The sequence below is a fragment of the Anomaloglossus baeobatrachus genome, chromosome 7 (assembly GCF_048569485.1).
Source record: "Anomaloglossus baeobatrachus isolate aAnoBae1 chromosome 7, aAnoBae1.hap1, whole genome shotgun sequence".
NCBI lineage: Eukaryota > Metazoa > Chordata > Amphibia > Anura > Aromobatidae > Anomaloglossus > Anomaloglossus baeobatrachus.
In genome coordinates, this window is record NC_134359.1 from 50,877,581 (window position 1) to 50,901,418 (window position 23,838).

The 23,838-nt window shown below is 41.4% G+C and overlaps 1 protein-coding gene across 3 annotated transcripts in view; it reads right to left on the reverse strand.

Annotated features, from left to right (window-relative positions):
• Positions 1–2,011: 2,011 nt before the first annotated feature.
• The window catches only part of LOC142245037 (sodium channel protein type 2 subunit alpha-like), a 322,264-nt gene continuing 300,437 nt past the window's right edge, over positions 2,012–23,838 (reverse strand). For all 3 annotated transcript variants that reach the window (XM_075317284.1, XM_075317285.1, XM_075317286.1), the window contains 4 exons: positions 23,049–23,186; positions 18,399–18,503; positions 14,605–14,875; positions 2,012–5,851 (listed from right to left, as the gene is read on the reverse strand). In XM_075317284.1, the coding sequence (XP_075173399.1) occupies positions 4,656–5,851; positions 14,605–14,875; positions 18,399–18,503; positions 23,049–23,186 (1,710 nt within the window). In that variant the 3' untranslated portion in view covers positions 2,012–4,655. The remainder of the gene's footprint in view (positions 5,852–14,604; positions 14,876–18,398; positions 18,504–23,048; positions 23,187–23,838) is intronic.

Genomic DNA, 23,838 nt, shown 5'->3' on the forward strand with positions numbered 1-23,838 from the left:
AGATAACCCCGGTCACAGTCTCACAGTACCATAATCCTTAAGAGTTTTAATCCTCTAAATGAATTTGGTGCATCTTACAGTGCACCTATCATCAAGGACAAAATGTCAGTCATGGCAAATCTGAGCTATAGACTTCCCTGGGTGAAACGCGACTCGCTGGCTTCCTGGCAGCATTTAAACAGCTCATTAAAGCCCACGTCCCGAGCTCAGCATCTCTCACTTTATTCCTAATCTTTGTCCTTGCAATGGAGTGCAGACCTGTGTACTCTAAAAGTAATGGCATTTAAACAGTTTGATGTAGAAAATCTTTCAGAAAGTGATTAAAATCATTAAATATTCACTGTAATTTTACACTATAAGACAAATGATAATGTGATAAAAAGGCAATCTGCAAAACAGTTTATTTAGAAATTATATTACCCAAGTACCAGCCACTAGGTGTCTCCTTTCTGTGTAACTTACTGTCCACTGCCTGTTGTTGAGTGTAATCCATCTCTAGCAGCAGAGATTCCGAGTTGGATTATAAAAAGTGGAGGAGGGTCTTAGTTCCTCTGCTCCTGCTCCGCTGTCTCTCAAACTGCATATCTGCATAACAGATATGGGTTTTTCAGTTCAGGGCAAGTAAGTGTATCCGGCTCAACGCATGTTGGCAAATGAGAGACTGAACGTTCCAATGTTCCAGATCCTGTCGTGCTGGCAGAATTTTGTAGAAGAGGAATCACCCATTCAAAAAAGTGGATGACAAATTTCATAACAGGACAATCAGGACAGTTCCTGCATATATTAGCCTAGTAAGTGCAAAACCTACGTGCAGTAATAACCTTTTGAACCAAATAACTCCCCCTTGTAACTTTGGAATTATTTACTTAAATAGTATATATCATCTAATGTTTATTTTTAAATGATAAGTACTCACTAATGTCGTACAGATTGGTAGGGGTATGGGTCTTCAGACCCCCACCCGCTGATGGATCAACAAAAATTCTCTCCAGTGCACTGCTCAACAGGTTGAAGCAGGGAAATTTTTAGGCTGTGTGCGCACGTTGCGTTTTTTTCATGCGTTTACGCAGCGTTTTAAACTGCAGTGTAAACAAATGCATTCTGCTTCCCCAGCAAAGTCTATGAAAATTTAGCAAATTCAATGTGCATGTTGAGTTTTTAAATGCAGCGTTTTGCATGCCAAATTTTTGACAAAATAGATGCCTTCAAAAAGGCAACATGTCACTTCTTTTGTACGTTTTGGATGCTTTTCCCACTCTGTCTATGGCAGAGCAAACATCCACAACGCATGAATTCTGCATGAATTCTGCATTGACAATACTTCCAAAACACAGCTTTTTGGCTGCGTTTTGAAACACACATGCAGTGACAAAATGCTGCAGAATATTTGTCATGGCAGAACGCAACATGCGCACATACCCTTAAGCAATCAGTGGTGGCTTCAAAACTTAAAATCCAACAAGGCCGCCACACGTTAGGTAATACTTTATTATTTTTTTAATTATTTTTTTTAAAAAAGAAAAGAAATGATGGCCGGTAGAGATGAGTGGACCCGTGGAAGTTTGGTTTGACGGCTTCAGCCAAACTTTAGATAAAGTTCAGTTTGGGACCCGGACTTGACCTGAACCCCAATGGGTGAAACTAATTGGACAGTTCGGGTCTCTGCCCACATGCAGCCATCCATAAACAGGTCACTTCCGGGGGCGGGTGGGCGAGGTTTTTACTTTTTTTTTTTTTTATTTGGTGCACACTACATCTAATCATGCTATTGTTACCCCCAGTGCGAGCCGATCAAACACTGCATGTGGCTAGCACTGGGGGTACCCGAGCACAGTGATGCTAGCGCAAGTGGTTTGCATACATAAAACTCCCAAACTCTGTGTCTGGTGCGAACTCTGAATGCCAAACCTTGGCTTCGCTCATATCTAATGATGGGTACCCTATGATCACCCAGAATTAAAATTCCAAAATAAAACATTAAATATGTCACATAACCCAAATGTTATTAAAGTAGCCAATACATATGTCTTTATTGAATTGAAACTCTTAGCCAAAGTAACGAACCTTAGAAAATGCCACATAAAGTTCCAGTTAAAGATTTTCAAAAATAAAATAAAAAATATAACAAAAAAATGGGGTCCCTGTGAAAATGAATGTAACATCTGTCCATACCATGTACACTGTATCAGAGCAAAAATATATCATTAAGACACTTTGCATGGAATATATTTTGAACAAGTCCCATACGGTGACATGCTAAATGGAATACAATTGCTGATTTATCTACAATGTACATTCAAGACACTGTGTTAATATATTATCAAAAAACACACTTGCAATTCTCAAAAGACCGAGTCTACATTAACATTTTAAAGGTACTATCACTTATTTTTGCTTTTCGTTTTTTTTGTAACACAGAATTGTTAAGACAGTACACAACTGGTTTTGGCAACAGTGTAACACGGCTATTATGTCATTAACGAAGCGACACTTTTTCTCTTTGCATGTCTTAAGGTGTCGAAAATAATTACAATCATTCAGGGAAGACGCCCATTTATTGGTTAACTTGAAAAAGAATAAATGATACACTTTCTTAAGCGTCATCTGTGTGGAACACTTCAATCAAGTGATATAACATCAGCCTGTTGTCTGCAGACAGAAATCTAACCGATAACATCGTCAATCATTTGCACATTGGTTTGGTGACGTACACATTGGCCTTTCTTATGGTATAGATCCGGAAAAATGACATGTATTTCTTATACTGGAGGCTTGCAAATCGATACTGTCCAACCATCACAATTTACAGGCCCAATAAACACCCACTTTTATTTTTTCAAATTGAGCCTTTTCCCCCCCTTCTATATTTTTCTTATACATTCCATTATGGAACACTTTCGAACTTAATGATGTTGTGTTTCTAGCGGGCACAATCTATATCTTAAGCACATGTGGTCGGACACAGCAATTAGGCAAGCACGACGGTAGGTGTTTCTGTCCTCGGGTAAACATCCCTAATGGGTTTCCGTATTACAAAAAAGGCTTGGGAGTTCTCAGGCACATTATGGGTCATAGAAAAACCTTTAAGTTTGCCGATACTTTTGAGATTATGTTTTTTCTTCAGTGACTTGAAATAGGCTACTGTTTTCTGTTTTAAATATTTTTTCTTTTTTTCTTTTTATAGTACAAAAAAAACTTTAAATATGTTATCTTCCCATCTACTCACCACACTCCCTACATTATTATATAGCACATAAATGTGCATCTTTTAAATAAAATTCAATAAAATATCCCTTTCGAAACAATATAATTTCTATTGAAAAGACCTTGTTTTAATTAAACCTTTCTGTCCACTTTATATAGCTCATATTTGTGAGAGTCTTTATTAATTTTTATACTCCATTTATAAACCCCATTTACAATCCCAGCCACTATATAACAGTAGTCATCTCTGGATAGGTCATTCAATATATTTTTTTTATTTCAAATCATTTAGAACATAAAGATGTAATATAACATGATCTTTTAACATGGTTACTCTGACCCCTTGCATTGGGATGACCTCGGAATTGGACTTCTACGATCTATACGTTGCCTCACAATTCCTCAACTCATAGTGACTTCTTCCAAGATCTTTTAACATAGTTACTCTGACCCCTTGCATTGGGATGACCTCGGAACTGGATTACTATGATCTATACATTGCCTCACATTTCCTCAACTCATAGTGACTTCTTCCAAGATCTTTTAACATGGTTTCTCTGACCCCCTGCATCGGAATCACCTCAAAATTGGAGTACTACGATCTATATGTTGCCTCACATTTCCTCAACTCGTAGTGACTTTTTCCAAGATTTTTTAACATGGTTACTCTGACCCCTTGCATCAAGATGACCTCGGAAATTGGACTACTATGGTCTATACGTTGCCTCACATTTCCTCAACTCATGCTGACTTCTTCCAACTTTACTGACAGAGCGGACAACCATGGACACGGTCTTCTACACTAATACCTATATTGGTGTCACTATTAAAAAATAGCTTAGGTGTGCCTGCTCGTTTCCTACTTGTGCCATTGAGTTGGTGTGAATGACTTCTTCACCTGTACAGTGTGTGGTCGTCCGTATTATTTTTTTCTTAGACTCAGAATAATTTTTCTTAAAGGTTGTACTTTTATCCCCGGCATATTGTAAAACCCATTTACAAAAATAGTCACATATATAAATAAATGGCCTACAAATTAAATAATAATAAAAAATGATGAAATCACTAACACAAGTTCTGTAAACATATGGCAGAATGGTAACTGAAAATGCAAACAATGGACACAATTATTGAACTACAGAGTTTTATGTGAAACACACAAACAGTATAGGTTTGCATTCCCTTGACTGATCCCAAACAGGCCGAGAAGCCTTTGGTGGCTTCCAGAGTAAGTGTCAACTGGTATTTAAGCAGTAACCAACAGTCAAGCTTGATACACCATCCCTTGACAAGAGGTCACTGTCTTATTATAGGCACTGACCTTGAGTACATATATGCAACAACTGTCAGTTTGGCATAGATCTCCCAAAAGGAGTCCTGTTGACACAGATGGGTCATCTTCACAGGTTGTAAACAATTTGTCACACAAATGAAAAAAAAAATGTGCAGTTTTATTTTTTATTCTCCCTGGAATCTTTGCTTTTGTCCTCTTTTTCTGCTTTGTCTTTTTCATGTTTTTCTTTCTCGGGCTTTGTTACACTATCATAAGATGGAGGTGATGTTGTCGAGGGTGTCATGTCGGTCTTGTCAGAGGTTGAGTTCCCATTAAGCTTATCAATAACCATGTCTTCTTTAATAGGTAAGCTATTTACTTCTTTCATTTTATCTTTTCTATACATATATGAAGCTTTTTTAATTGTTTTCCTTAAAAAATAGTTCCGGAAACAACGTTGAATAATAACGGCCGAAAGTTCCTCTTGTTTTCTCCGTAATGTTGATGTGATTGGTTCATAAGAGACTTTCGAAGGGTTGGAGGCCATAAACCTTTCTTCCATCGGTGCTCTGAGATTATCCATTTCATCTCCTTCACCCAACACACGCTTTGTAAAGGCAAACAAAATGTCAAGGCAGTGAATTCTGTCACCGCTTACCATGGGAAGATCCATTGCAATAAGCTGAACTTTGTTTGGTTTTGGTATGCGAAGAGGTGGATCCAGTGCATCAGCAAAGTCCGGCAATTTACTGTACTGAATAAATTGTGTTGCATCTGGATCAAACTTTTCCCAAACTTCGTAGAACATCTCAAAGTCATCCTCCCCTAGAGGTTCAGCGCTTTCTTCGGTAGCAACACTAAAGTTCTCCAAAATTACAGCAATGTACATATTTACTACCACTAAAAATGATATGATGATGTAACTTACAAAAAAGAAAATCCCAACAGACGGGTTACCACAATCACCTTTGACAGAACTCCCTGGATGTTCTGCATTTGGGTCACAGTCTGGTGCTCCGCTGTTAAGAATTGGTGCCAACAAACCATCCCACCCGGCGGAAGTTGTGATCTGGAATAGGCAAATCATACTATTGCCAAAAGTTTCAAAGTTAAACATATCGTCGATTCCAGATTCTTTCTTGACATATGCAAAATTGGACATTCCAAAGATGGCATAAATGAACATAACTAAGAAGAGCAAAAGACCAATGTTGAATAAAGCAGGAAGTGACATCATCAAAGCAAAAAGCAGAGTTCGAATTCCTTTCGCTCCTTTTATGAGACGCAAGATTCTTCCAATTCTTGCAAGTCTTATGACTCGGAATAATGTTGGAGAGACAAAATAATTTTCAATCATGTCTGCCAGAAACATACCTACAACAAAGAATGGAAATTAAGATTACTGGCTAAATCTCTTTCATGTTTTTTTTCTTCCACAGATTAACATAACCAAATAGTGTACTAGGTTCTAGCAAGTCATTTTTAACTCATGGCAATGTTGGCCAACCGCCGATCTTCCTGAGACCTCATACAGCTCTGACCCCACAAAAAAAATATGTTATACAGCTCTTTAGCCCAGAATATTGGACTAATATATTAATAAATAAAATATAATTATAGAAACTTTTATAGGCTTCTAAGGACCCCTGCTAATAAGCAGAATGTAGGAGTATTATGACTAGTCCTTATGAGTATGCCTAGTACTGCAGCTCAGTCCAATAAGTGAATAGGCCAGAGCTGCATAAAGGCAAACAAAAATTGTATATACAGTCGGTGAACAAAGTATTGAACATGTGACCAATTTTGTAAGTTAATATAATTCTAAAAGTGCTATTGACCTGAATTTCTTACGAGATGTCAGTAACAATCCATCCAATCCACACAGGCAAAGAAATCAAACTATAGATGTCCATAAATTAGGTGATGTGTAATAATGAGAAAGGGAAAAAGTATTGTACGCTCTTTCTGAAATGTATTTAATACTTCGTACAAAAGCCTTTGCTTGTGAAAATAGCTTCAAGATGCCTCCTGTATGGTGGAACTAGTTGACTGTATTGCTCAGGTGTGATTTTGGCCCATTCTTCCACACAAACATACTTCAAATCCTGAAGTCCCTTTGGCTCCTTCTATGAACTTTCAGCTTTAAGCTTGAACTTTGAGCTTTTTGAACATGAGGTTTAGTTCCTTCCATAAATTTTCTATCGGATTCAGCTCCGTTGATCCACTCGGCCATTCTAACAGTTTTATTTTCTTTCTCTTAAACAAATTGAAAGTTCCCATGGCTGTGTGTTTGGGATCATTGTCTTGCTGAAATGTCCAATCTCATTTTATCTTCATCATCCTGGTAGATGGCAGCAGATTTTTATCACAAATGTCTCAGTACATTTGTCTCTTCAACCTTCCTTGAGTTATATGAATTTTGCCAGTGCCAAAAGCTGAAAAACAGCCCCACACTATGATCTTACCACCTCCAAACGTCACTTTTGGTATGGTGTGTTTGCGGTGATATGCAGTGCCTTTTGGCCTCCAAACATGGTGTATATCATGGCATCCAAAGAGTGCAATTTTGGGCTCATGTGAAAAGACTATATTCTCAGCCTCAAAAAAGAATTCATTAACCATTTTTAGAAAGTAATACTAAATAATTTTATTGTAGATAACATAAAAATGACTCTACAAAAATGTATAATAAAATATTATGATGAACCACACAGAAAGTATGAAGAGCCAAAAAGTTGAGAAGGAAAAAACAAGGCACTGCTCAGCCCGAGGAATATTTTTGCAATAGCCAATGTTCATACATAGCGTTATAATAGCGTTCTTTGCTGCAATTGACAAAAAGGCATGGCAGAAAAAATCCCTGCAACAGCTACGTGGTGCTCATTCAAAAGTTCAGAGTAATCCCTGCATTAAATATGAAAGAAATGAAGGCACTCACTGGTCTTTGCTGTGCAGTGGAAAACATTTAATCACGGATGGAAGTTACATGCTGTGGCAAGCGGGGAGGGGTTAGACCAGGGGTCTCAAACACGCGGCCCGCGGGCCGCATGCGGCCCCTGAGGCTGTTTGTTGCGGCCCGCAGACCCCGTGACAAATCGCGGCTCTATGCTGAGGGTCGGCGCCGGCAGGAACTTGCATTTGAATCCATCTGCGGTGCCGCGCAAGGAGCTGTCAGTTCTATCCCAGTTGCTGCTGCTGTCTGCCAATCAGATGCAAGGAGGTGATGTCATACAGCGACGTCACTTCCTTGCATCTGATTGGCAGGCAGCAGCCATTGGTCCAGACACAGCTCCTCTGCACTGCACCGCAAATGGATTCAAATGCAGTGAAGTTCCTGCCGGCGCCGACCCTCAGCACAGAGCCGCGATCGTCACGGGCCGCGACAAGCAGGTAAGGTACGTGCTCAAGATCAGGACCCGCTGCTTGCTGGACACAGCGTGTCCTGATCGGCGGGGCCGCAAGTCTACTCCTTAGGAGACCGCAGCTGCCCGTGCCTGCGATCAGGGGTTCGGGCCGCTGCGGTCTCGCTGTGCTCTGCCTAGGGAAGACGCTTCAGACGCCGCAGCATAAATTCACATGCTGCGGCCTCTGGAAGCCACACCGCAGTTCCGTTTTCACTGCGGGCCGTACACGCACAGTGGGCATGGGATTTTTAGAAATCCCATGCCCACTGTGCTTTTACCATACATAGCAGGGTTTTGGACGCAGCTGAAGCATGCTGCATCCAAAACTCTGCAAGTACTGATCGTGGGCCCACAGGGAACGGAGGAAAGGTGAGGAGATTTTTTTTTTTTGTTTGCGTATTACTAAAGGATGGGCAGAATACTACAAGGGTGGGCAGAATACTACAGGGATGGCCACAATACTACAGGGATGGCCACAATACTACAGGGATGGCCACAATACTACAGGGATGGCCACAATACTTCAGGGATGGGCAGAATACTACAGGGATGGGCTGAATACTACAGGGATGGCCACAATACTACAGGGATGGGCAGAATACTACAGGGATGGCCACAATACTACAGGGATGGCCACAATACTACAGGGATGGGCTGAATACTACAGGGATGGGCAGAATACTACAGGGATGGGCAGAATACTACAGGGATGGCCACAATACTACAGGGATGGCCACAATACTACAGGGATGGGCTGAATACTACAGGGATGGGCTGAATACTACAGGGATGGGCTGAATACTACAGGGATGGGCAGAATACTACAGGGATGGGCAGAATACTACAGGGATGGGCAGAATACTACAGGGATGGGCACAATACTACAGGGATGGGCACAATACTACAGGGATGGGCACAATACTACAGGGATGGGCACAATACTACAGGGATGGCCACAATACTACAGGGATGGGCTGAATACTACGGGAATTGGCAGAATACTACAGAGCACAATACTACAAGGATGAGCACAATACTACAAGGATTGGAACAATATTACTGGGCACAATACCACAAGGATGAGCACTATACTACTGGGCACAATACCACAAGGATGAGCACCTTACTACAGGGCACACGGATGGGCACATTACTACAAGATTTTGGCTAAGATTACTATATGATGCTGCTAATTGTAAAATAATTACAAGAAGGTGATAAAATGTAAAAAAAAAAAAAAAAATCCTAAAGCATGACTTTTTTTATTTAAATTAAAAATGCTTTTCTGTATATAAACTTAACAAAAAAAGTACACGTTTGTTATAATAAACAAGCGAAAAATGTTTACAAAAGTGATCCAAGATGTATAGAAAAAAAAACATGGATTCATTAAAAATGTTCACTTTGTCCTGCAAATAATGCGGCCCCCCTCATTTTTTTTTTCTATATGCGGCCCATACACCCATCTGAGTTTGAGACCCCTGGGTTAGACCCATCGAAGCACTGTGTAAGAGTGCGAAATGGCCGTCGTCTGGCATGCTGTCCCGTTCTACACCCTCCCTGCTTGCCACAGCATTTAACTTCCATCCGTGATTAAATGTTTTCCACTGCACAGCAAAGACCGGTGAGTGCCTTCATTTCTTTCATATTTATTTCTAGAAAGTATGAAGAGCTATATCCATGAGCAGGAAAAAATATGTATGATTGAAATGGATGGAGATATTACAGATTGTTCCAAGGAACAATAATAAATATAGTAATAATTTTTAAACTGAAACCAAGGTTATCACTTTAAACATAATCAGTGTAAGAAAATACCTCATACATATTAGTTAGAGAGAGAACCATTGATTGCAGAGAATAATCATAATAGTGTTATTAATAAAGTGACAGATGCATAGTTGAACCTACCACATGGAAGAGCCCACCACTCCAACGTACGTTTTGCACAGGCTTTCTCATCACTCCTTGAGAAAGGCTGTGCACAACATATGTTGGAGTGGTGGGCTCTTCCATGTGGTAGGTTCAACTATGCATCTGTCACTTTATTAATAACACTTATGATTATTTTCTGCAATCAATGGTTCCTTCACTAATATGTATGAGGTATTTTCTTACACTGTTTATGTTTAAAATGGAAACCTTGGTTTCAGCTTAAAATTATTATATTTAGATTTTTCTTTGGCACAATCTGTGATATCTCCACCCATCACAATCATGCATATTTTTCCTGCTTATGGTTGTAGCTCAATATCTGATGTTACTATCACATACTTTCAGTGTGGCTCCTCATAATGTTTCAATATACATTTTTATAGAGTCATTTTTATGATATATTCATTAAAATGATTTTCTACAACTTTCTAGTAATAGTTAATCAATTCTTTTTAGGTTATTATTTATTTTGCTTATCCCCTAATAATATATGGTTATACTCTTATTTTTTTGTAGGTTACCAGACTATATTCTCCCAATATTTCACAGGCTTGCCTAAATGTTGTAAAGCAAACCTTAAACGTGCTTGAACATGCTTTTTTTTCAGCAATGGAGTCTTGCATGGTGAGCATGCATACAGGAAATGAAGGTTGAGTGTATTACTTATTTTCTTTGAAACCACTGTACCTGTTGATTTTAGGTCTTTCTGTAGTTCTCCACAGGTGGTTATTGGCTCTTGGACAACTCTTCTGATAATTATTTTCACTCCTCTGTCTGAAATCTTGTGGGACCACCTGGTTGTGGCCAGTTAAGGTGTCATGTTCTTTCCATTTCTGGATTATGGCCCCTACAATGCTCACTAGAAGCTTCAGTAGTTAAGAAATTCTTTTGTAACCAAGGTGGTTCTTGGCTCTTTGACAACTCTTCTGATAATTATTTTTACTCCTATCTGAAATCTTGTGGGACCACCTGGTTGTGGCCAGTTTATGGTGAAATGATGTTCTTCCCATTTTTGGATTATGGCCCCTACCGTTCTCACTGGAGCCTTCAGTAGCTTAGAAATTCTTTTGTAACCAATGCTATTAGTATGTTTTGCAACAATATGGTTTCAAAGGTTTTGAGACAGCTCACTGGTTTTACGCATCAGGAGATGTTTCTTGTGTGGCACCTTGGTAATGATTCTCCTTTTTATAGGCCATCAGTTGAACCAGCTGATATTATTTTCCCTAAGTGGCAGGATTGCTTTCTAATTACTGATATATATCAGCTAATGTCATTGCTTTCTGCACCTCTCATTCTTCATATGTTCAATACTTTTTCCCTGTGTCATTTCTCATTATTACACATAACTTAATATATGGATATCTATGTTTTGATTTCTTTGCCTGTGTGAATTACATGGGCTGTTACCAACATCTGGTGAGAAATTCATGTTAATAACACCTTTATAAACATATTTACTTAGAAAATTGGTGACATGTTCAATACTTATTTCACCCTCTGTATATAGTGTTGTACACTTTCTATTCCACTAATTAATGGAGCTCCTGAGGTTTACTGTATGTTCATATTGAGTTTTTTTATGGATTTTGGAGCAGATTCTGTTTCCAAATCCACATGAAAAAAACACTTCAAATACTGTTTGAATAAACATAATATTCAGTTCAATGGGAAACCGTCCAATAGAGCACATAATGCTGTTTTCTTTTAAAAAAGATTGTTTCCACTTTGAAAAGAAGCAAAACATCAATTCTTGAGGTGTTTCTGTTGGAATAAAAATCCTCCAAAAGTGACTAGTGAGTCAAATGAAGATGAGAAATGCAATATATACCAAAACCGACCCCAACACCCCCCCCCCCAAAAAAAAAAACACTTAAAAACTTGTTGTGTATACAATTTTTTTAAGTGAATTTTTGAGGGAGCTTGGAAAATCCACATAAAAAGGGTACTCTGTGTGTACAAACCCTTAAACCCCGACCGGTGCTGAAAACAGCTTTAGGCTAGTTTCACACTTGCGTTGAACGGCATCCGTTGCATTGCATTGTGTGATGGATGCGACAGATGTGTTGCATATAGTGGCACAACGGATGCAACAGATCGTACAAAACAACGAAATCTGCTTTTTTTTTTACAGTTTTACCGGCGGCAGACTATTGTGAACGATCAACTGATCACACTTAAAAGCCGGCTGCCAGGTGATCAGCTGAACGCTCTCAAAAGCCGGCTGCCGGGCGATTAGCTGATCGTTCGGCCACCGAGAGACAAAACAAAGTTTCTGTGATTAAAAAAAAAAAGATGAGCATGCGCAGTGAAAAAATAAAGCATTCCGCGGCTCAAAAAACGTTACATGCTGCGTTCCTTCCGTCCAGCGGAAGCAACGCAGGTCCATTAGTCGCAATCCGTCGTCCATACAAGTCTATGGGAAGCAGCGGAATCCATTAACGGATTCCGCTGTTTTCCAAAACGGCGGATTGCGACTGAAGGAAAAAAATGCAAGTGTGAAACTAGCCTTAGATGTCACTGCCGGTTAGAAGAAGCCAATTCTGGTGATAATTATTATTTGCTAGCCAACACAATACTAGAAATAGCTTTGTTGGTGATGTAGAAAAAGAATCTGGGCAATAGATCTACGGTAGCTACTGAGCATGTGTGACCACTGACACTGAGCCAATAGATGGACATTCTAAGAAGGAAGCATAAGAACCCCAGGGGGCGCCAAAACAAGAATGAAACAGCAATCTTTAGACTCCTGAGGATTTTTTTTTAATATTTACAACTGAATTATTAAACTAAATTAACAATATGATCTGTTGTAAGGCCCTGTGCGCACACTGCGTTTTTACCCGCGGTTTTACCCACGGTTTTGCTGCAGAAATTTCTTGAGAAATGTTTGTAATCTTTCTGCAGACATTTCCCAGAAAAACTTATGGGAAAAAAAATAGCTGTGCGCACACTGCGTTTTTTTCTCAAGAAAATTCTTTCTGCAGAATTTCTTGAGAAAATGTCTTGAGAAAATGTGCATGTCACTTCTTTTCCGCAGGTACCTGCGGTATTTCACTCCATTCACTGTAATGTAATCGCGAAATACCGCGGGTATACCGCAGGTAGCAAATGATGTGCGGTATACTCTCGGTATAGCCGTGATTTACCTGCGGTAATGTTCATCACTGCCTGCAGTTTGCAGGGAAGTGATGTCATTATGACAGGAAGAGGAAGCGGAGCATAAACACACACACATCACACTCCCTGGACGCCGCACAGAAGCGCTTGTGTGACCTCCAGGTGCCCATGCAGTCTGTGTCCCGCTCCAGCCCCGCGGCTGCCTGCACTGCAGTGTCAGTGTCTGCCCGCAGTGTCAGCAGCTTCTCACACTGTAGTGCTGGCAGCCGCGGGGATGACGAGCGCTGCTGTCAGGTTAGATGAGATCATTACCTGCTGTGACGATCTCCTGCTCTGCTGACGTCAGCGCTGTTACTGCCTTCTATGCCCGTCTCGCGGACGGCCCGAGACTGTTACTAGCGGTGACGTCACGGACTCTCGCGATACTACTGAGAACGCGGCGGGCATAGAAGTCAGTGACAGCGTTGACGTCAGCAGTGCAGGAGATCATCACAGCAGGTAATGATTTCATCTAACCTCCTGAAATCAGTGCTCGTCATCCCCTGCAGTGACCTGGGCTGACGTATTGATGTAAGCTCAGGTCAGTGCACTGTTCTCCCAGCCAATGGAGAACATTTTGTTCTTCATTGACTGGGACAGTGACTATGGTATGGATTACGTCAGACCTGGAATTGATTGTTCTTTTCAATAAATTGGTGAAAGAGGGAATGTTTTGGGGAGTGTTTTTTCAAATAAAACTTTTTTTGTTGTCTATTTTTTATTTCTTACTGACTGGGTTTGTGATGTCGGGTATCTGATACCAGGGCCTGATGCCAGGTGACATTACACATCTGGCATCAACCCCATATATTACCCAGTTTGCCATCGCACCAGGGCAACGGGATGAGTTGGGGCGAAGCACCAGGATTGGCACATCTAATTGATGCGCCACTTCTGGGGCGGCTGTGGCCTGCTATTTTTAGGCTGGGGAGTGTCCAATAACAGTGGACCTCCCTAGTCTGAGAATACCAGACCACAGCTGTCCGCTTTACCTTGGCTGGTGATCCAATTTGGGGGGGACCCCACATTTTTTGTTTTAAATTATTTATTTAATGGAAAATAACAGCGGGGGGTGCCCTCTGTTTTGGATTACCAGCCAAGGTGAAGCTGCCAGCTGTGGTCTGCAGGCTGCAGCCATCTGCTTTACCCTAGCTGGCTACAAAAGATAGGGGGGAATCCCACATCATTTTTTTTTTAATTATTTATTTATTTTTTGGCTAAATACAAGGCTAAGCACCCTTTAGTGGCACATGAAAGTCACTAAAGGGTGCCAGCTTAGAATATGCAGGGGGGTGGGACATTATATATGTCTTTCTCATCTATTATCTATCTATCTATCTATCTATCTATCTATCTATTCATCTATCCATCTATCCATTATCTGTCTATTTATCGATTATCTAACTATTATCTATATTATTTATTGCAGTTACAGAATAAAAAAACAGAGGGACCAACCTGCGGAAAAATCGCGACAAAAACGCGTGCGTTTTTCCCGCGGTTTTGGTGTGTTTTTTTACCGCAGGTGCGGTAATTTTCAACTCCCAGAAGTTTCTCAAGAAATTTTCTTGAGAAAAATCACTTTTCTAGTGCGCACATAGCCTAAATGTGATATTAAACAGATCTTACCTACAATAGACAGAATAACGACAACAAAATCAAAAATGTTCCATCCAATGGTGAAGTAATAATGACGAAGGGAAATCAGTTTAAGGACGAATTCACTAGTGAATAGGACAATGAAGACCAAGTTGATCCAGTACAAGTTATTCTCCATATCTTGGCTTTGTTCATCTGTTTCAATCATCATTGTTACCATGTTAAGGCAGATAAGGATCATGATCGTGATATCAAACGCCTGCCTTGTTACAAGGTCAAAAACGAAGCCTTGATATTTATTCTACAAAATAAAGAAAATACAAAAGTCGGAATAAGAATAATCATAGTATAAATTAGATACATTTTATATGAACACCAGATAAATAATTGCTGTTTTCGGCTGAGCAAACCTAGTTTTTCTGTTTCAGATTTAAAGCTGTGGTGGATCCGTCCCACAAATTAATACATGGTAGCTACAAACCAATACAATGTATCATAGAGTGGTAGTGCTTTGTGTGTACGAAACGCAGGTTGGTTGTTGTGGTCCTCGGGGGTTTCCCCAGTTTTACTGTTTGTCTTGCGACTCTTTTCTGTTATCAGATCACCGCCGCTATGGAACGCAAAGGGGTTTCCGGGATGTTTATATTGATCATTAAAATCAGATCAGTTGCATATCTACCAACTTGGAAAGTCAGGAAAGAAGGACACATTTTTATTTTATGCTAAGCCACTTCTATAACTTTGCAAGGTCCTTTGTATGTGTCCACACAGAAATATTGTTCTTATAGACACCAGTTAGTGTTCTCACACAGAGGGATCCTCCTTTCATGGCCCCCACAATGCCTCCTACACATAGTATAATGCCCATAAAGGACTCCATATAGTTAAAGGCCCCCACATAGTATGATACCCACACACATACTATAATCCCTCCCCATTACATTACCCTCAGATCATATCATGTCCCCACAGTACATTACCCTGAGGCCATATGATGCCCCAACAATACATTAGCCTCAAACCATATGATACCCCCATAGTAAATTATCCTCAGACTGTATGATGTCCTCACAGTATATAATCTGTAGACCGTATGATGCCCCATGATATATTCCCCTCTGATTGTATGATGCCCCCAAAAGTACATTACCCTCACACAGTATGATGCCCCCACAGTACATTACCCTCTGACTGTATGATGTCCCCCCAGTACATGACTCGCAGACCGTATGATGTCCCCACAGTACATTACACTCAGACCATATGATTTCCCCCCAGTACATTACCTTTACACCGTATGATGTCCCCCCAGTACATTACCTGTATAACGTATGATGCCCCATGGTACATTACCCTCATATTGTATGATACCCCCAAAAGTACACTACCCTCACACAGTATGATTTCCCCACAGTACAATAAACCAACAATGTATGATGCCACCACAGTCATCCCTATAAAACATGATGTACACAGAAGCCCCACACTCATTATGTCCCCACAGTACATTCACCCCACACATAGCATAGTGTGATGCCTCTAGAGTCTCCGACTATACAATATGATGCTTCCACTTCTGTCGTCTACATACTATATTGTCCGGAAAAGCCCCACTCACAGTATGATGCCTCTACAGTACATTCCACCAATAAAATGATGCCCTGCAGTTCAACCAATACACAGTATGATGCCCCCATAATACATTCCCCCCATGATTCCCCCATGTTGCTTCCAATACAGAATAATGCCACTACAGTATATTTCCCCACATTATGATGCTCCCACAACTCCAAAACACTGTAAGGTGCCCCAGCGATCACCCCCGCAATCACCACCAACTGACAATATATATTTTCATGGTGGACCATCCATCTCGGAAGACTAGTCCAAGAGGCTGGTCCCTGCTGGCTTAATCCTGCCCTAGTTCCTTAGACTGACGGGTTTCTCCCTATAAGCAGACATGGGAAGAAACCTTTCAGCCATGGGTAGCGAGGAACAGAGAAGTCACCAGGTACCAGCTCCACTGCTTTGGACTTACCATCCAATATGCATAGTACCTGAGCAGCTTTTCAAAGAATAAAGTGTTTCAGAGTGAAACATACATGGCAGGCACATACATTGTAAAAATACAATTAGAGCCCAATTCATGCTGCCCATGGTTCAGGCAGCATAAATCTACTATAAGGTTGCCTTTATGTAAATGGGACTGAGTTGCTTTGCTAAGCAATAAAGATGAGTGTATTTGAAAAGATTAAAATTTGCCAAGATTAATGTGGATTTTTCTCCACAAGTTGAATTTTCCTTGTTATGCTTTGGGGCCTGGAGAGAACCCAGGCATAATAAATGTTAGATATAGATAAAAGAAGAAAACAGTAGTTTCTATGCATGCGCGATGTAAGGTTGCGGCGATGTTATGAGCAGGATTCTATGCAGAGTTGTCCCAAGCTTAGTTGTGGCTGCAGCGGTAACAAGATGCGCCGAAGACCTTATAGTGGAGTGCGTGTTGCAATGTTGGCTAGAGAGGTAAGCGATGAGGTGAGCATTTGTTTTTTTAACCTTTTGCTAGCTCTTTATTTCATGTGGAAATGTATATTTTTGCCAACTTCAAGTAGAATTCAAATGCACTTGAATAAATTTGCCCATTTCTACCAGTAGAGTCCCATTAATCTCTAATACTTAAGGCTGCTTTATACGCAGCGACATCGCTAGCGATGTCGCTGGTGAAAGCACCTGCCCCCATCGGTTGTGTGTCACGGGCAAATCGCTGCCCGTGGTGCACAACATCGCTAGGACCCGTCACACGGATTTACCTGCCTAGCGACGTTGCTGTGACCGGCAAACCGCCTCCTTTCTAAGGGGGCGGTTCGTGCAACGTCACACGGCAGCCGTCTAATAGAAGCGGAGGGGCGGAGAGCAGCCGAAGGTAAGACACGCTCACCTTGTTGCAGGAGGACGCAGGTATGGTGTTTTTCGTCGTTCCTGCGGTGTCACGTGTAGCGATGTGTGCTGCCGCAGGAATGACAAACAACCTGCGTCCAGCACCATCAACTATATTTGGGATTTGAACGACGTGTCAATGATCAATGATAAGGTGAGTAATTTTGATTGTTAACAGTCATACATTTCACATGCAACGACGTCGCTAACGAGGCCGGTTGTGCGTCACGAATTTCGTGACCCCAACAACATCTCGTTAGCGATGTAGTTGTGTGTAAAGCCATCTTTAGTCTTAGGATTGACTAGTTAAGACAGTGTAATGCCTGCTTTACACAAGATGATCTATCGTGCGATAGATCGTCGTGGTCATGGTTTTTGTGACGCACATCTGGCATCGCTTGCGACGTCAGCCTGTGTGACACCTCCTAGCAACACAGTATCGCTCACAAATCGTGAGTCGTGTACTCGTCGCTAGGTTTCATAAAATTGTTTATGAAACATGGCGCCGCTTGTTCATCGCTTACCTGCGTCCCACGGCTCCCGCCGGCAATGTGGAAGGAAAGAGGTGGGCGGGATGTTTACATCCCGCTCATCTCCGCCCCTCCGCTTCTATTGGCCGGCTGCCGTGTGACGTCGCTGTGACGCCGAACATCCCTCCCACTTCAGGAAGTGGATGTTCGCCGCCCTCAGCGACGTTGCATGGGAGGTAAGTACGTGTGACAGGGGGTTAACGACTTTGTGCGCCACTGGCAATCAATTGCCCATGACGCACAAACGACGGGGGCGGTTAAGATCGCTTGTGCAACCGCACGATAGATCGTAACGTGTAAAGCCCGCATTAAAGTCCTGGTAAACCTCTAATACTCACACCATGTGAAGGGTCTTACCGGAGGTCTTGGAATAGGCTTTTGTGGCTTTTTCGATCCTAGCTTCTTCATTGCATTATAATATTTTTTTTGTTCTTCTGTCATGAAGATATCTTGACCTCCAAAGTAAAAAAATAGAAACGAAAACTGATTATAACCTTGGAAATGTGATTAAGTCAGCAGAATATGAATATTATTACATTTATATTGAAGGTTTTTATTACGTTATTTATTGTATAAGGCCACACGGCATGAAAACTGGAGCGAGTGGAATGCGATGTTTTATCGCATTCCACTCGGACAAATATTAGCCTGTGTGTCAGCACCCATGAGCGATTATTTTCTCAGCCCTAATCAGACCGAGAAAACAATTGCAGCATGCTGCGATTGTAATGTGAGTCTTGTTTCTCTCGCACCCATTCAAGTCTATGGGGTGAGAGAAAAATTGCACTGCACTCGCAGCACACCGGTGTACCGCGAGTGCAGGGCAAGAATGGCAATAGCCGGCAACGGAGGAGAGAGGGAGATAAATCCCTCCCTCCCCTCCTCAGAGCCGGCCCGCTCCTACTCAGTGCCAGCCCGCCCCTCCTCAGAGCCGGCCCGCTCCTCCTCAGTGCTGGCCCGCCCACCGCAGCTGAGGTCTGTTCCATGATCGGACCTCAGTTTGCAGTGAAGAGAGAGAAGTTTCCAGCGCCAGGGATGAAAATTAAAAGTCCATTTTATTGAAGATTAATATTATAAAAATCCAGCAAGTAAGGCATGAATGTCGGGTGACCAGCAGAACAACGCGTTTCGACGCTCAGGTCTTAATCATGTTCATGAACATGATTAAGACCTGAGCGTCGAAACGCGTTGTTCTACTGGTCACCCGACATTCATGCCTTACTTGCTGGATTTTTATAATAGTAATCTTCAATAAAATGGACTTTTAATTTTCATCCCTGGCGCTGGAAACTTCTCTCTCTTTTCTACATTGATTGGTTGCCAAACCTCTTCCGTGAGTAGGACTTGGATCATACCAGCAAGGCAGTGCGGTGAGCTGGATATCCCTCTTTCTCTTCATCAGTTTGCAGGGACACTCGCATGACACTCGGCTCCTGCTGTGTTGCCAGCGTGAGCAGAGTGTCATGCGAGGATCGCAGTAGATCCCTGTGTGGCCCTGGCCTAACACAATGTATTCCGACCTGTTGCTCTCCCTCTGGTGGCAAAACTACAACTCCTAGTATTTACGCTCGGCTGCTATGACATAGAAAACTCAATATATGACTGCTAAGGAAATACTTTACTACAGTCACTTAAATCAGTTGATGTCTAAAGACATGGGTGAAACTTCAGACATGAAAGTCTGTGATGACACTGAACATCACCTATAAAAAACTTGACACCCAAAAGAAACCTGTCACGTTGTACATTCAGTCAATTCAATCATTGAAATATAGTTTTGTTGGAAAATATTCAACAGAATATAAGTAGAACATGATTTTTATTTTTTTAAATCCCTGCTCTTTTTATGCTTAAAATGGTTAGGAGTCCAATGGGCTGTCTTATTTAGTGAATGGCAGATTAAGACCGCCCACTGGACTCCTAACCATAAAAATTAATAACATACAGGTGTCATGGTGCGGATTAGGGGAGAGTCCGGCGTCAACTAGACACACAACAGCAAGGGTTACACCATGACAAACAAGGGGTACACCGGGGACACTTTAACAACAAAGGGCCCTAGGACTAGTGAGAGGGAAGATGAACACCTCCTCCACTTACCTGCTGCTGTACCCTTCACTCCTAGTCACTCTCTATACAGGTTCCTCACCTGTCGCTGAGCAGGAACCTAAAGCCCCGAGAAGACCCTATGATAGTCCCTGGCTAGGGAGTGAGCAGGTGACAGACGCTAGTCCCACCGCTGACTGCTGCACTGAAACCACACTCCAGCGATGGAAGACAACAGGGGGGGACACAACAACAGTCAGCACCAAGACTGCAGCCACCACAGCAACTTCAACAAAGGGTTTCAGCAGCTCCTTCCACCTCCAGACTCAGCATCCAAATTGCAAAGAGAATTAGCAGCACCCTCTGCTGGTAGCAGAGGGTATATAAAGAGACTGGGAGTGGTCTCAAAACCGGAAACACCTGAACTGGTAATTAGCCTGCCTGCTGGCAAGGAATACTGACATTAACAATATAACTGCCAAAAGAAAGGAAAACACATTTAATATTGAGAGTCAAGAATGGAAAATGACTTTCAAGTCCTGAATTTGTCACCACCACAGTCTCCTAATGCAGAGAGATGACCGTGACAACAGGTTAGTTTGACTCTTTTCCCACAAAAATGTATATAGATTTTTTTCCGTTCATATTCTATAACATAATGTCTGTGGATAAGATCTGTACAAGGGAATAGAACTCTCTTAAGGAGCCATATGAAGCATTTGGTTGAATATTTATCATCAGAAAAAAGTAATTTTTGTTCTCAATCACCCATCTAAACAATAACACATCTAATACAGTATAGATCAAAAGTTTAGACACACATTCTCATTCAAAGAGTTTTCTTTATTTTCATGACTCTGAAAATTGCAGATTTACATTGAAGTCATCAAAACTATGAATTAACACATGTGGAATGAAATACTTAACAAAAAAGTGTGAAACAACCGAAAATATGTCTTGTATTCTAGGTTCTTCGAAGTCGCCACCTTTTGCTTTGATTACTGCTTTGCACACTCTTGGCATTCTCTTGATGAGCTTCAGGAGGTAGTCACCAGAAATGGTTTTCACTTCACAGGTGTGCCCTGTCAGGTTTAATAAGTGGGATTTCTTGCCTTATAAATGGGGTTGGGACCATCAGTTGTGTTGTGCAGAAGTCTGGTGGATACACAGCTGATAGTCCTACTGAATAGACTGTTAGAATTTGTATTATGGCAAGAGAAAAGCAGCTAAGTAAAGAAAAACGAGTGGCCATCATTACTTTAAGAAATGAAGGTCAGTCAGTCCGAAAATTGGGAAAACTTTGAAAGTGACCCCAAGTGCAGTGGCAAAAACCATCAAACACTACAAAGAAACTGGCTCACATGAGGATCGCCCCAGGAAAGGAAGACCAAGAGTCACCTCTGCCAAATCGCAGGTTAACAGCGGCTCAGATTAGAGACCAGGTCAATGCCACACAGAGTTCTAGCAGCAGACACATCTCTAGAACAACTGTTAAGAGGACACTTTGTGCAGCAGGCCTTCATGGTAAAATAGCTGCTAGGAAACCACTGCTAAGGACAGGCAACAAGCAGAAGAGACTTGTTTGGGCTAAAGAACACAAGGAATGGACATTAGACCAGTGGAAATCTGCGCTTTGGTCCGATGAGTCCAAATTTGAAATCTTTAGATCCAACCACCGTGTCTTTGTGCGACGCAGAAAAGGTGAACGGATGGACTCTACATGCCTGGTTCCCACCGTGAAGCATGGAGGAGGTGTGATGGTGAATAGCAAACAGGAGAAACGTGAAAGCTGGGCACCAACCACAGACCGATCCACCAAACACACGTGGCTAGTCCATTATAATCCAGCGTCTTTACGAGGCCGCTTACACCGGCAAAAAGGCATATACCCACGAGGGGTGCTCCTGCTAAGTACAGTACAGTCCACTAGAATAATCAGGAGAGCAGGGCACTCGCTCAGTGGTAGCCTTAAGAAATATCTTTATTGCAGCATACAGGTTACATCAATCTTGTGGGGGGGAGGTAAAAACAGACGTCTGGCACAGCAGATGATGGCCGTTTCATGCTCAGCAAGTGGTGATACTGTTGGGGATTTATTCAAAATTGAAGGCATACTGAACCAGCATAGCTACCACAGCATCTTGCAGCGGCATGCTATTCCATCCTGTTTGCGTTTAGTTGGACCATCATCTATTTTTCAACAGGACAATGACCCAAAACACACGTCCGGGCTGTGTAAGGGCTATTTGACTAAGAAGGAGAGTGATGGGGTGATATGCCAGATGACCTGGCCTCCACAGTCACCAGACCTGAACCCAATCGAGATGGTTTGGGGTGAGCTGGACCGCAACAAGTGCTAAGCATCTCTGGGAACTCCTTCAAGACTGTTGGAAGACCATTTCCGGTGACTACCTCTTGAAGCTCATCAAGAGAATGCCAAGAGTGTGCAAAGCAGTAATCAAAGCAAAAGGTGGCTACTTTGAAGAACCTAGAATATAAGACATATTTTCAGTTGTTTCACACTTTTTTATTAAGTATTTCATTCCACATGTGTTAATTCATAGTTTTGATGCCTTTAATGTGGATCTACAATTTTCAGAGTCATGAAAATAAAGAAAACTCTTTGAATGAGAAGGTGTGTTCAAACTTTTCGTCTGTACTGTATATTGGAATAAAATCTGGAATCCGGCATTACAAACTTCAGATTTCTCTATTCTTTAAAATGTTGTATAAACGGCACACGCCAATATCCCGGATTTCCAGTAGCTATTGGGGATATTGGCGTGTACCGTCTGTACAAAATTTTAAAGAATAAAAAAATCTGAAGTTTGTAGAGCCGTATTCCAAGTTTTCTTCCATTTCTATATGCTGTGGTGCAGCGTTTCCGAGCTCTAAATGGAGGAACATGGACACAATAGGTGTGCTGGAACTTTTCCTTGTTTCGTCTAATATAATACTTATCTTCTTTTTCTGTTGGTTGAAGTTGTCGATGATGACACCAATGAACAGGTTCAAGGTGAAGAAGGAGCCGAATATGATGAAGATGACAAAGTATAAATACATGTAGAGGTTGTCTTCATATCTAGGCTGATCTTGTAACTGTAAGGTATAAAGGAGATGTACGTTAGCTATTACAGCAATTTATAACATATCCTTGTTTAGTTTCTTTTACATCATTGGGGTTTTTGTTTGTAGGCAAAAATATAATTAATAGATTTCTAACTACATTTTGATAATTCATAGATTTTAGAAGTTTGAATTTTTTAAAAATTTTGTAAATGAGAGCAGGAGAACCCACCAATTCCTAAGCAGTAAAATTCTATTGTTATTTTTCCTCCCAAGGTTCGGTTTGTGTTGGCGGAATTTAACTGTGTTCGCCAAACATATCCGAAGCCCATTTATTTCAAAGGGGGGCAAAAACAAAGACATGGACCATACCTTTAGGGGGGCCCAAAAGTTACAAAAATGCCTCAAACCATTTTACAGTGGAGCCACACTGTTGTGACACAGGCATTAGCTTCCTAGTTTATTAACATAAGAAAAATTGAGGTGGATGAGTGGCATGTATAGGCCTGATGGGCTGGGAACCCTCATACCTCATGCAACAGCTCAAACTGCTTTTCTGCTCAGCCACACTCAGGTGGCACAAATATTAGCTTCCTAGACTGTCATTGTTAGACACATTTAAGAATAGTAAGAGAGCTAGATGAGTGCCTTGCGAAAATATTTGGCTCCCTTGAATTTTTCAACC